The sequence below is a fragment of the Microtus oregoni genome, unplaced genomic scaffold, assembly GCF_018167655.1.
Source record: "Microtus oregoni isolate MIOR12 unplaced genomic scaffold, Mior012 000006F_ref0000085, whole genome shotgun sequence".
Taxonomy (NCBI): domain Eukaryota; kingdom Metazoa; phylum Chordata; class Mammalia; order Rodentia; family Cricetidae; genus Microtus; species Microtus oregoni.
This window is the reverse complement of record NW_024543065.1, coordinates 27884722-27898497: the sequence shown is the minus strand read 5'-3', so window position 1 is coordinate 27898497 and position 13776 is coordinate 27884722. Positions and strand designations below refer to the sequence as shown.

General features: G+C 45.2%; 1 protein-coding gene across 3 annotated transcripts in view; it reads left to right on the top strand.

Annotated features, from left to right (window-relative positions):
* Positions 1 to 13776, top strand: part of Cep57l1 (centrosomal protein 57 like 1) — a 56317-nt gene that overhangs the window by 31935 nt on the left and 10606 nt on the right. For all 3 annotated transcript variants that reach the window (XM_041654633.1, XM_041654632.1, XM_041654634.1), the window contains 3 exons: positions 329 to 508; positions 2214 to 2335; positions 13318 to 13434. In XM_041654633.1, the coding sequence (XP_041510567.1) occupies positions 329 to 508; positions 2214 to 2335; positions 13318 to 13434 (419 nt within the window). The remainder of the gene's footprint in view (positions 1 to 328; positions 509 to 2213; positions 2336 to 13317; positions 13435 to 13776) is intronic.

Below are 13776 nucleotides of genomic sequence, written 5' to 3'. Positions count from 1 at the left end.
ATTTCACTAAAACTGGCCACGTCAAGAACTGAGCACAGCTTTAAACTTCAATTACCATGTTAATTAGTGGAAGGCCTCTCATTTGAATAATAAATTATTTGTGGTTCTGTCCTAGAAATTACTAATTCAGTATATTATTGTTTTTACAATATATGTCATAGGAAATGTATACCTTTTTCGAGTCATTTTAATTCTATCAGTTTAATACATCAACTTCTGGCTACTAACAAACATACACTGTTTATTTTTTATTGTTACTGAAGTTGCTGTGATTATCAAGTTTTCAAAAAATTTTACTGAAAACCTTAAGCAGATTTCTTTTCAACAGCACTTGTTTCAGCATTAAAAACTCTCCAGGAAAAGATCCATCGAATAGAGCTGGAGCGGACTCAGGCTGAGGACAACCTGAACTCTCTGTCCAGAGAGGCGGCGCAGTATAAAAAGGCCTTGGAGAACGAGTCAAATGAGCGGAACCTGGCCCACCAGGAACTGATTAAACAGAAAAAAGGTACGTCAAGGCGGTTCTCAGCGTGCGGGTCCCAGAGCGTGCAGTTCCACAGCAGCAAGCCCAGGGCACGCTGGCTCCTCAAACGTCTGCTTTTACAGCCACGGAGAGCTCGCGGCCGTGGTCTTAGGCATTTTGATATTTATGGGAAACTAAGGTAACTTTGAGCTTAGCTGCATTAATAGCTATTATCCTAGCTCACAAATGCGTTTTTTGAGGCAAGGGTTTCCCACATCCTTCACGCTGGTCTTGAACTTCCTGTAGCCAAGGGTGATCCTTGTGCTTCCACCCCAAGTGTAGGATTGCACGTTCACACCTGCAGGCTTGCTCTGTGCAGTGCAGGGGGCTGCGGTCCTCTAGCAGCTGAACTGCATCCCAGCCCCCAGTGCATACATATTTGAGTTAAAAGACTTAGGTGAGTTGTGTTTAGAAATTAGAATATTTTAGAGTAATTAATAAATCCCAGCTAAACCCATAATAATACCTTATATTTTTGGTTAATGTTAATTTAAAGTTTTTGAAATATAAAGCAATGGTAGTAATTAAACAACATAGAAATAATAAAAATGAATGGGAAATAAGTTTATTAAACTTGAGGAATTTAGGATTAATTAGAGGAGATAGATAGGTAGAGACTTCTGTGGGAACTAGGAAAAGGGTATTAGATAAGAATTTTAAGAAATTTTGAGTGGGAGTTCTTTGTCTAATTTTTTTCTTCAAAACCTTTTTTGTTTTCCTTCAAAAACATTCACTCATATAATCACACCCCTGTTTTTGTTTTACCTTACAAATAGCGTGAAGAATGAGAAGAAAACGTGAGACTGAATAAAATAAACTGATAGAAGTGTACAGATTCAAAACTGGCTACTTGGCGCTGGAGGGATGGCTCAGCCATTAAAGCCCAGGCTCACAGCTAAAACACTGGCTACTCGCCCTTTTAGGATGAACTCAGTGGTCAGTAGTTTGGAGGAGAGGAGAGAGGCAGGCATGGTGGCACACACCTTTACTCTCAATACTTAGGGGGCAGAGGTGGATCTCTGTGTATTCATAGCTAGCCTGGTCTGCATAACAACTTCCAGGCTGGCCAGGGCTACCAAGTGAGAGATTGTTTCACACACACACACAATTTTTTTTGATAAAAAGATAAAGAGGAGTAGAGGAGAGAGCCAGAGCAATGGCTCCATGCTGCCAAACTGATGACCTGAGTTCTATGCCCAGGAGATCTAAATGGCAGAAACTGAAAATTGAAACCCACAGGTTGCCCTCAGACCTGTGAATTTGGTATATGAGTGTTCACCAAAAGTAAGTTTAAAGTCAGTGAGCAAGAGCATTTGCTTACAAGAGTGAGGCCAGGATTAGAATCTCAGGCACCCATCTAAAAGGGCTGAGCACGGCTGTGAGTACCTAGAACTCTAGCTTTGGGGGTAGGCAGGAAAGAGAAGCACATCTTAGTGACTTGCTGGCCAGCCAGGCAAGCTGAACCAATGGCTCCCAGTCATGGGAGAGGCCTGACTCAAGGAAATAAGGCAGAGGGAATAGAGGAGACAGTTGGCATCCTCCTCCTGTGGCTTGTGAGTGTGCAGCACACACAACACACATCACACACACACACACACACACGAAGTCACTTTTAGCTTTGGATTGAGTTTGCAGTATAACTAAATCCCTGATCTATGTAATGATTAGCTCATTATTTTGTCTTTCATAGATATAAGCATCCAGTTAAGCTCAGCCCAGTCTCGTTGTATTCTTCTCGAGAAGCAACTCGAATACACAAAGAGAATGGTTCTCAATGTAGAGCGAGAAAAGGCTATGATCCTAGAACAACAGGTAAGCATCCCCTCCTTTGAGGAATGGTAATTTAATATGATTGTTTGAAGAATAGAATATGGGAAAATTTTCATATTATACTCCGTGTAGATTTTCAGCTGAAGTGATGGATGGTGGACTGTGCTCTTTAGGCCGACATCTTTGCAGAGAAAATAAGAAAGAGTTAACAGATAATCTGAAGAAGTCACAAGAAAGAAAGGAAGAGGGAGGGGCAGGGTTGGAAGAAGAGAGGCGCTAAGGGGGGCAGCGCATTATCAGGGATTCAGGCTGAGTACAGATTTAAATCCCCACAGTTCGGCCTGCTGTTTTGCTTCGTTCCTTGTGAACGCATTAGTGACTTCAGAGGGGGCAGTTGAGACAGCACCTCTGACAGCCCGTCTCTAGCTCAGGAAATAAGCCTGAAGCCTACAAAGAGCAGAAGGCCTAGGACCTCAGGCTTCGTGCTTCGTGAAGGTGAGTAAGAAAACAGAAAACCTCAGTGACAACCAGGAGCAGGGACTCAGAACAGGACACGGTGACACTCCCACAGTTAGCTCTGAGTATGCCATGGCTCCGACAGATACCAGCACTAGTCAGGAAGGGGTGCAACTGAGGCAGGAGCCGCTGGAGTTGGGAAGTTTGAGCCCACTCTGGCAACATAATTAGACTCTATCTCAAAAAGGAAGAGGTGGGGTGTTGCAATGTGGAGCGGCGGGCCGCTTCCCACAGCCTGGCTCCTAGCCGCCTGGCTAGCTAGCTTATACCCCGAAATAATTACATGAAACTGTATTCATTTAAACACTGCCTGGCCCATTAGTTCCAGCCTCTTATTGGCTAATTCTCACATCTTGATTAACCCATTTCTAATAATCTGTGTAGCACCACGAAGTGGTGACTTACTAGAAAGATTCTAACCTGCATCCATCTCGGGCCGGAGCTTCATGGCGCCTGCCTGTCTCTGCTTCCTTCTCCCACAATTCTGCTCTGTCTTCCCCACCTACCTATGTTCTGACCTATCAGGCCAAGCAGTTTTCTTTATTAATTAACCAATGAAAGCAACAGATAGATAGAAGACCCTCCTACATTAGTGGGGGAGGAAGACAACATTCTCTGCTGAGTGTTAGAAACCATAATTTGGCCAAGAGAATTAAATATTAAAAATGAAATTTAGAACTAGTAGATCTACTAGATGATTATCAGACAGAATTCAAGAAATGGACACATGCCACCCACCAACAAAAAGCAAAATTATAGTAAATTCAGAAAATAAGGATACATATCAGTGTAATAAGGAAGATCTAACGGGATATATAACCAGAGGTTTTAAAGTGGAGAGAAAAATGATGTAGAATTAATCTGGTTTTGCTTTGTTTGTTTGTTTGTTTGTTTGAGGCAGGGTTTCTCACTGTAACAGTCCTAGCTGTCCTGGAGCTAGCTCTTGTAGACCAGGCTGGCCTCAAACTCATAGAGATCCTCCTGCCTCTGCCTCCCTAGTGCTGAGATTAAAGACATGTACCACCACCGCCCGGCTAAGAAGTAATTCTTGAGAATAGGGTAACTGAGCATTTTTCAAAATGGATTAAAAATTGAAATTATACCATTCAGTCAAGAGGCACCTGAGACAATTACCTCTTAAAATGAAAAGGTTGTCAGGTGTGATGACTCAGGCCTTAAACCCTGCACAATGGAGGCATATCCACTTGGATCTTTCTGAGTTCAAGTCTAGCCTAGTCTACATAGTGAATTCCAAAACTACACAGAGAGACCCTGTCTCAAAAAATAAAAATACATAATAAAATAAATAAGGTAAAAAAAAAAGTGCTCCGTGTTTATTTCAGTTTAAGCATTCCCATCCATGGTTGCTTCGGGCCTGTGGCTTCATAGCAGGGGCTTCAGGAAAATGAAACCTTGCTGTCAGAAAGCAGGAGTGATGAAGTGGAGGCCAGGGCCACACTCCAGTGACAAAGTCCCCCACTGTGCCCCACATCTCCATCCTGTGGAAAGAATTGTTCTCTTTTTTTCTTTCTCATCATATTCACAATTAACGTAATAAAAGCTGATTTGGGGGTTGATTTTATGGCTTTTGTTTTGGGTTTCTTTGTCTTTCCTAGTGCTGGCTTAGTGGTCATAAATGACTTGGGTTTGTCAAATATATTTCTTCATTAATTTTAAAAGATAACTTTTCTGGATGTTGTCATCCCAGTTGGTAATCATTTGCTGTTGGGGCTGGAACTACATCATTCCATGCTCCCATCATTCCGTGCTTCCTGTCCTTAGGGATTTTGCTGAGAAGTTTCATGTCATTCTGATGGGTGTGCTTTCGTTGCTGGTTTTCTCTTGCTGCTTGTAATGTTTCTTCTGGAGTTCTGGTCTTTTACCTGTGCTGTGTGGTGGAGTGGTCCTCTTGGGGCATGTCAATTTGGAGTTCTAAGTACCCCTTGTATTTGTGGGGGTTGGGGGAGATTTTCAGTGTTGTACAAAGGAACACATGAACATATGGGCATGAAAGGAATTGGGCAAGATGATTTCTTTTTGGAAAAGGATGCTCTAGAACCCCAGCTAAACTAGGTAGCACGGGCGGCAAGCCTGCCTTTCATCCCTGGCAGAGGCAGTGGTTACATCTCTTCCCACACAGTCTGGTGTGATTGGCTAATTGGCAAGAAGGGGAAGTTTCAGGAGCTATGGTCCTTGTTAAGCTAAATACCTTTTTTGGTGGGGGGCATGTTTCTCACTTTAGATGTCCATTTCTTTTCCCAAGTTGGGGAAAGTTTTGTCATAACTTACCGATTGTATTGCTTTCCCCGTTTCTGTGACAGGATACCTGACCAAAGCGGCTAAAGCAAAGGAAGGGCTTATTTGGGCTTGTAGTTTTGCAGTGTAGTAGCCCATTTCAGTAGAGAAGGCAGAGCAGAAGAACACGAGGCAGCTGGTTACACTGCACCTTCTTCAGTCGGGAAACAGAGATGGGTACTGGCATTCTGCTTCTTTCTCCTTTTTCACTTCAGGGCCCCAGCCAATGGGATGATGCCACCTACATCCATATAGGTCTTTCCTCCTGATTTAAACCTTTCTGGAAAGAGTCTCATATACATACCTAGAGATGTGTTTTTGTGGCGATTCTAAGTGCAATCAAGTTGACAGTGAATATGAGCCATCACAGTCCTGTGCCTTATCAACCTGATGGCCAAGCAGATGTACTTTAGAGCATAGCACTCCACCCTGTGCATCCCAAAGTTTCATCTTCATCTCACAGTGGAAAATACTTTTACATGTCTAAAGGTTCCTATAATCTTTCAACAGTTCAAACTCTTCTGAGACTCAAGACAAACTCTTGCCTTTGAGCTCCCATAAAATCACGAAGAATTCCAGTCCAGTGATACAGAGTAGACTTTCCTACTACAAAAGAGGGGTAGGGCTATACAAAGATCAAACCAGAACCAGACTGAAAGTCAGCAGAGCTAGGATCAGCCTTGTGCTGTGTGTGTGTGTGTGGTGACTGGGGCTGTGATGGAGTAGTCTATGCTCCAACAGCCTTGAGGGGTCTGGCACTCCTGCCTGTAGCACACACGGCCTCTCTCTTGAGGGGTCCTGTCCTTCCCACTCTCCTGCCTGTAGCACACACGGCCTCTCTCTTGAGTGGTCCTGTTCTTCCGGCTCTCCTGCCTGTAGCACACACGGCCTCTCTCTTGAGGGGTCCTGTCCTTCCGGCTCTCCTGCCTGTAGCACACACGGCCTCTCTCTTGAGGGGTCCTGTCCTTCCGGCTCTCCTGCCTGTAGCACACACAGCCTCTCCCTTGGGCCAGGTCTACTATATGCTTGTAACTTTCCTGAGATGTCCCATGATGTTGCTGTCTCCAACATGCTGGAGTCTCGCTGCAGTTTAGACTTCACCTTGTCTGCTTCGTGCAGTAGCCTCTTTGCAGGAACTTGGAACCTGTCACACATTGCCTAGTGTCAGTGGCCTTCAGACATCTTGGTGCAAATCCTGATGACTTCTCACTCTTCTGTCTCTCATTTATGCAAAACCAAGACCATGTGGGTGACACTGCCAAGTTCTTCTGCCAGCCCAAGATGTGGTCTGACCTCTTGGGTCACGGTTACCCTGACCTCTGTTTGCCTACAGCTGTTTTCAATCTGTGAACCCTTATAATGGTATTCCCAGTTCAGACTCTTGGCTTTCAAATGAATTTGCATTCTCACAAATTGGAACCTTCCATGGCTCTGGTCTTACCCTCATAGCAACTTTCCTATTGTTCCAAGGACAGGACCAAGTTCTCTTTACTGGCAATACTACCTTTAACACTTAGAATGGCTGCCCATCCTCCTTGGCTGCAAGGACAGGACCAGGTTCTCTTTACTGGCAATACTACCTTTAACACTTAGAATGGCTGCCCATCCTCCTTGGCTGCAAGGACAGGACCAGGTTCTCTTTACTGGCAATACTACCTTTAACACTTAGAATGGCTGCCCATCCTCCTTGGGTGCAAGGACAGGACCAGGTTTCTCTTTAACGGCGATACTACCTTTAACACTTAGAATGGCTGCCCATCCTCCTTGGGTGCAAGGACAGGACCAGGTTTCTCTTTAACGGCGATACTACCTTTAACACTTAGAATTGCTGCCCATCCTCCTTGGGTGCAAGGACAGGACCAGGTTTCTCTTTAACGGCGATACTACCTTTAACACTTAGAATTGCTGCCCATCCTCCTTGGGTGCAAGGACAGGACCAGGTTTCTCTTTAACGGCGATACTACCTTTAACACTTAGAATTGCTGCCCATCCTCCTTGGCTGCAACATTGAATTTCCTCGGTGCTCTCTTCTTGACTACACTGCACATTTTCATACTTTCCTGGTCCACTGTTTGCTCTCTCTCTCAAAGCAGTGGGAAATAACAGTGCCAGAGCCTGAATCTAATCTTCCCTTGAAATTTCCTCTACTTAACAAATTAATACATTGCTTTTTAAGAGGCTTAGTGTGTGTGTGTGTGTGTGTGTGTGTGTCTGTGAGAACACATATGTATACATATATGGACACCGAGGTAGGCCAGAAGAGGGGCCTGGATCTTCTGGAACTCAAGTTACTGAGAGTTGTGAGCCACCAGATATGGGTATTGGGTGTCAGACCCAAGTCCTCTGGAAGAATAACAATTGCAGGACAGTCTCCAAAGCTACAGAGAAACACTGTCTGGAAAAACAAAAATCAAACAGCAACAACAAACAAAACAAAACAAAAAACAATTGTTCTTAACTCTTAATTGATGAGCCATCTTCATCCCCTGTCCTTTGCTTTTGAATTCAGCCTCTCTCAAGTGCTCAGGACAAGGGCAGCATGAGTCCAGTTTTGTCACCAGAGCACAGTGTGAATGGCCTCTAGCTCAGTTCCTGTTATCAGATCCCGTTTGTCTTCAGAATTTCATGAGCTGGGACACCACTGTGTATCTACTGGTTTTCTTGTCTAGCCTTCCCAGAATGGCCCCTGAGCTCTGCTTAAAGGGTTCTAGGACTTTGCTAACATACAGCTCTGAGTTCTTTCACCTTCTCCCCATAAACTGGGTCCAAACACCTAAGAACCCATGCGGTCAGCTTTATCAGCCCCACACCTCAGTACCAGTTTCCTGTGGCTGTGGCAAACTCCCGACAAAAGCAACTTTGACCCCAGTCTGAGTGCACAGACCATCATAGTAAGGTAAGAAACATTAAATACGAGTCTTTCCACCAAATACCATGATGCTTGTGTTGAAGAGTCAAATATGACCTTTTCCACTTTGTAAAACTTTTATACGAATGTTTTAATTACCACCCACGTACGCACACACAGACACACACACAGTAGAACCTCTGTTTAGGCAAGGCCCTTCATTTCCTGTGCACTGATTCTTTCCCGGCTAGCCATTTGCAAAAGGTTGTGAGGTTGGATCCCAGCCAATGGAGAAGCCACAATCACCTGAATTAGAATAAAAACCGAGTGCACTTCCTGTCCCAGTACTTGTTCTTCTGCTCTGATGGGCAGCACGCCTCTTTCCAAGACTGAAGTTTGCCTCGTCTGGACACTTCAGTTCCGATGGTGTCTCTTTCTTGACCCCACACTTATTCCTGACAGTGGCAGGGGTGGGAGACTGCTCTTCACCTTGCATCCCCAGTCAGGAAAGTCTGATTGCGTTCTCCTCCTGTTTATTCAGTTTGGGATCCCCCACATTCAGACTGTGCTGCCTCTCCTCTCCAACCCTTACTGTAAGCACCTGCACGGGCACACCCAAAGATAGATTTCCATGGCGGTCCTAAATCCAGTCAGGTTGACAACGAAGCTTAGCTGTTAGCTTTTATCTTGTCTCCTCTGCCTGAGGGAGTCTTAGATGTGGTATATGCTCCTGTCCCAGAGTGGGTATGGGTGTGTTCATGCTTGCTTCTTTTCTTTATTGAAGTCTGAGTGTGGTGATCCCTCTACTTTGTCTTCACTCCCGATATTCTCTGTTCTGCTTGATCTAGTGATTCAATGCAATGTCTGATGCTCTCTGCTGGGTTTTTAATTTGGCAAATTGGGTTTTTCATTTCTGACATTTTGGGTTTTTTTTCCTCCCCCAAAATGGCAGCTTCTTTTCTGAGTTTCTCATCTTGCTTTATCTCCCACATCCTGCATTGATTTCCTTCCTTTGCTTATCTGCTTTTTCTGTGTTCTTCAAAATCACTGCCTGTTTCTCTTGTTAGCAGGTGGACTTTGAACCCTCCGTTCAGCCTTCATTGAGGGGTCTAACCTTGGAGGGTGCTCTGCTCTCCTTCCTGTGCTACTCGTGGTTTACACATTGTTGGTGGGAGTTCTGCTTTTATTCGGGGATCTTTGTGAACAGCCTTCTCTTAGGGATTTAATTCTCAGTCACACTGAGAGGAGAAAACAGCAACAACACCAGAGCAAACAAGAAATAAAAACATACCTAAGCCCCATTACGGCCATCTCCTGTGGCACTAGTGACACAGAAGAGGAAATAGGAAGAACACGATGCGGAGTGTGCTATGATGTTAACATTTGTCTAGACTAACAGTTCAGATAGTAGATGACTAGGGCAGGCAAGCAAGCCCTGACATCTCCGTGTCTAGGCTGTGCTCTCTAACCCTGCTCCTCACCGACTGCCCCGTGGGAGATGCACAGCTGTGCCAGGTACTACTGCTGGGAACTCTGGGCTCACTCCTGCTGGCCCTGAGCTACAGAGATCTGGTACCTACTCACCAATTGTCCACAGTCGTCTTCAGGTAATGGAGTCTGCTCCCATCCTCAGGAGGAGGAGGTGGAGCTCCGTCGACCAACCGTCCCCTGCCAAAGCCCAGCTTTCTAAGCCTGAACCTCTTAGCATCTACCTCAAGCCCCTTCCCGCACCTCAGCTGCATCCTCCCAGGGCTGCAGCATGTAGTCCCAGGCTACCACCTGCCTTGTGGTTATTCCTTGATTTTCAGGTCTCCGGAATAGCTCAGTCTGAGAACAATAGGCTGGCTCCCTTGCACACAGTCCTCAGAAATGGGGAGTGTTGGCCTGTCACACAGGAGGAGTCACCATCTGATAGATTTCCCCAGATGGACGGGTAGCTTTTGAGAGCTTCTTCACTGTGCGGCCTGACTGCCTTACCTTTTGGACTCCGCCTAAGTCTTGCTCCCCCTGCCCGAGAGCCACGGCTGAAGCCATGTGCTACCCATCTTGTTAGCTCCCTTGCCCTTCTTCACACTTCTCTGTGTCCTGTCACCTCCTTTGTGATTTGTGGTGCTTCTCATCTTTCTCTCTTTGGAATAGTCTGTGCTCTGTTGTCTGACTCCTAGCATCACCCAGAGGCAGCTTCCAATGGACCCCACCCCGAGTCTTCCTTTCATTCTCTCAACTGTTCTGTTTTTATAAAGTTACCTAGTCCCTATCAAACACTTTTTGCCTTCACCCAACAGAGTTTGGTCATTTTTATTTTTATTTCATTCATTTAAAAGTATTTTCGAACCTTACTAGGGGTTTCTTTGTATGCATATGTGTTTGTGTGTGATGCAAGGAATTGAGCCCTAGGCATCGTACATACAAGGCATGTGTTTCACTGTTGAGCTGCTCCTTCAACTCGTTACTCTTTCATTCATGTTAAGGCAAGGTCTCAGTCTGGTGCCAGGGTGGGTTTGAACTTGCAATAGTCTGCCCTTAGCCTTGCAAGGGGCTGGTGTTTCTGGCATGAACCAGCACCCCCAGCTCTGGTGACAGCTTCTTCCTTCAGACACCTGTATTCTAACTTGCCACAGTCTGCCTTAATTAGTGCTAAACACTTCACGAGAAAGACCCTTCTGCATGTGCTTCCAGTTTCCATACAGATTTCCTTTGCTTTTACGTCATGAAATCGGCCTGTAGTTCCTTGTTAGTGCTCTTAAATTCTGATTGTCCTTTAAAGAAAATTACAAAGAAAATATATATTTATTTACATTTTAATCATTTCCAGTGCATTTTATTTTTCTGCATGGATTGAGTTTCTTCAGTCTGAAGAAAAAAATTAATGCCCAATATCTCCTAGCATTCATATACCTGGAGAAGCCTTTATTTCAGACGTATTTGTGAGAGATGTTTTTGCTAGACATAGAACTCTAGTTTGTGACTTTCATGTCTAGTTTGTCTGTTTTTGTATGTGTGTGTGTTTAGGTGTGTTGTAGTGGGAGCAGCGGGCTGCGTTCCGCCTGGCTCCCAGCCGCCTGGCTAGCTTATGCCCCGAAATAATTACATGGAAACTGTATTCTTTTAAACGCTGCTTGGCCCATTAGCTCTAGCCTCTTACTGGCTAGCCCTCACATCTAGATTAACCCATTTCTAATAATATGTGTACCACCACAAGGTGGTAGCTTACAGGTAAGATCCTAACCTGTGTCTGCCTTGGAGAGGAGAATCATGGCTACTGCCTGACTCAGCTTCTTTCTCCCAGCATTCTGTTCTGTCTACTCTGCCTACCTAATTTTCTGTCCTATCAAAGGGCCGAGGCAGTCTCTTTATTTAACCAATGAAATTAACACAAAACAGAAGACTCTCCCCCATCAGTGTGTATGTGTGTTTAGGTGTGTATGTGTGTGTGTTAGGTGTATATGTGTGTGCTGTCGGAGCACACATGTGACGGCCCACTCTTCAGAAGTCCATTTTCTCCTCCTGCTGTTTGGAGGTGGGGTCTGCCTCTGTTTCTGCAGCTGAGCTGCAGACTCCACACTGACTGGCCTCTGAGCTTGCACACAACTCCCCTGCGTCTGCTGATAGATGCATGCCACCCTGCTCGGGTTCTTCTGTGGGTTCCAGGGACTGAACTCAGATCATCGGGCAGTAACAGTGAGTACTTTTACCCTCTGAGCCGTCTCTCTTGCCCTGTATGCTTATTTATTGGGAGTTGTTTTTGTTTGCTGGCTTGTTTTGAGCTAGTCTCTAAAGTGCAGACTGGCCTTTGACCTTGCTGTATTGCTTAGGCTGATTTCTGGCTCAGCATGATCCTCCTGCCTCGACTCTTGAGTACTATGGTTACAAAAGTATACCACAATGCCCAACTTTAGATTTTTAGCACATTAAAGATTTTTGTCCCAGTTGTCTTAAGCGTTCATGGTATCTAATGGCTGTTCTTATCTTCTTTCCCCTGTGTGTGCTATGTTTCTGCTTCTCAGGATGCTGGTAAGACTTTCTCTTTATTGTTAATTTTCAGCAACTTGATAATTGATGCACTGTTTACCATTCTAGAGGCTGTGGGACATGGGGGAACGGAGGCGAGAAATGAAGCTGACCAAAGTCTCATGCAATAGCCAGCTCTGTCTATGCCCTGAGGGTTAAGAAAAGTCACCTGAGTAAAGTTCTCATGAGTTCAAGCTGGGTATAATCCCAAGGAGGAGCCATATGTGGCAAAACCATGTTTTTCCATGGAGACAGATAAAGGCTAGTTTAAGCACTTAACTGACAGCAACAATCAATGGTGAGGAGTCTGGAGTAAACTCACTACCATCTGCTGCACCTGGGAGGAACACGAAACCGCCCAGGAACGTCTCTGTTTGGAAGAAACCGAGGGCACGGACTCCTGTCTTCTTGGAGTGTTCTCACGAGCACTCAGAATTCGCCTCGCACGCCTCCATTCCTGGGCCGTGTTCTGACAATGCCCCTCTGTCCAGTTTCCTACTTGTTGATTCGACTTTTTTATTTCTGGTGTTTGGGGTTTTTATTTTTTAATCTTTCAATATTTTAAATTATGCTTGGACTATTTTTAGCCTGCATTCTTCCAGGGGGCATTCTGTCCTACTCCTCTCTCTTCTCGGAGACGGCACTATTGGGCCATCGTCTCCGAGACCGCGTTTAGTGCCCACTTTCCATTTTGTTCTAATTAGCGGGCTTTCCTTTTAGAGCCATGTTTACGTTCACAGAAACCCGAGTAAGGTTCTTCTTTGCCCCTCAACGTTGGTCCTTATTACTAATGTGGTAATAAACGGTCCTGTGAAACAGGACCTCAGCGTTGGTCCTATTACTAATGTGGTAATAAACGGTCCTGTAAAACAGGACCTCAGCGTTGGTCCCTATTACTAATGTGGTAATAAACGGTCCTGTGAAACAGCCTGCGCATGTGTGGGGGTGACTTTCCTGTCATGTTTTGTCCCCAGCTGCTCTTCTCTGTTAGAGTCGGGGAGGCTGGTCTGTGAGCAGGCTTGGTCACCCGTGGCCACACCTCATGTCTTTGGTGTAAGTTTTGTGGGATCCCCTCCCCAGCACACTGTTGTATAAGGATGCAAAGAGGTTTATTCTTTCTGTGCGAATTCAGCGACATGTTTGTCACATATCACATTTGCTCCTTAAAAGGATTTGATTTTCTTGTTCTCTGCTTGGAAGTGCCTGACATATGTACCTGTGTGTACATGTTTCTAGCAGCTGATTATGTTATATTTTGATTTCTCAGAAATTATGTGACTCTTGATCCACTGGCATCACTTGCCAAACTAAGATTTCTTTCTTTCTTTTTTTTTTTTTTTTAAATCTTTTCCAGGCCCAGCTTCAAAGGGAAAAAGAACAAGATCAGATGAAGCTGTACGCTAAACTTGAAAAGCTCACTGTCTTAGAGAAAGAGTGTTTTAGATTGACAGCCACGCAGCAGGCTGCTGAGGTAAGCTTCTGCTTGTCTCAGAGCTGATGGCGCCAGGAGGGATGCCAAGCTGGCACTGTATGGGAGTGAGCAGCCAAAGGGTTAGAGCCCTTCATGTACAGCATTCAGTAATCCGGGTAATTCCTGCCTGGGGAGAAAGCGTGTTCTGTCCTGGCATGAGGGAGCTTGCCTGCTGATAGCACAGAGGTGCCTGACTGAGACAGCAGGACGTTTTCAGTTCAGGTGTCTGACCTGAAGGGTGTTAGGTGGCCTTTAGTGCCTGTCCTACACCCCTGCTCCTCCTCCCGCCAAGTCCTTGTCATTTCACAGAACTGCTCTAGAACCTCTTTGTAGCCCCTCTTA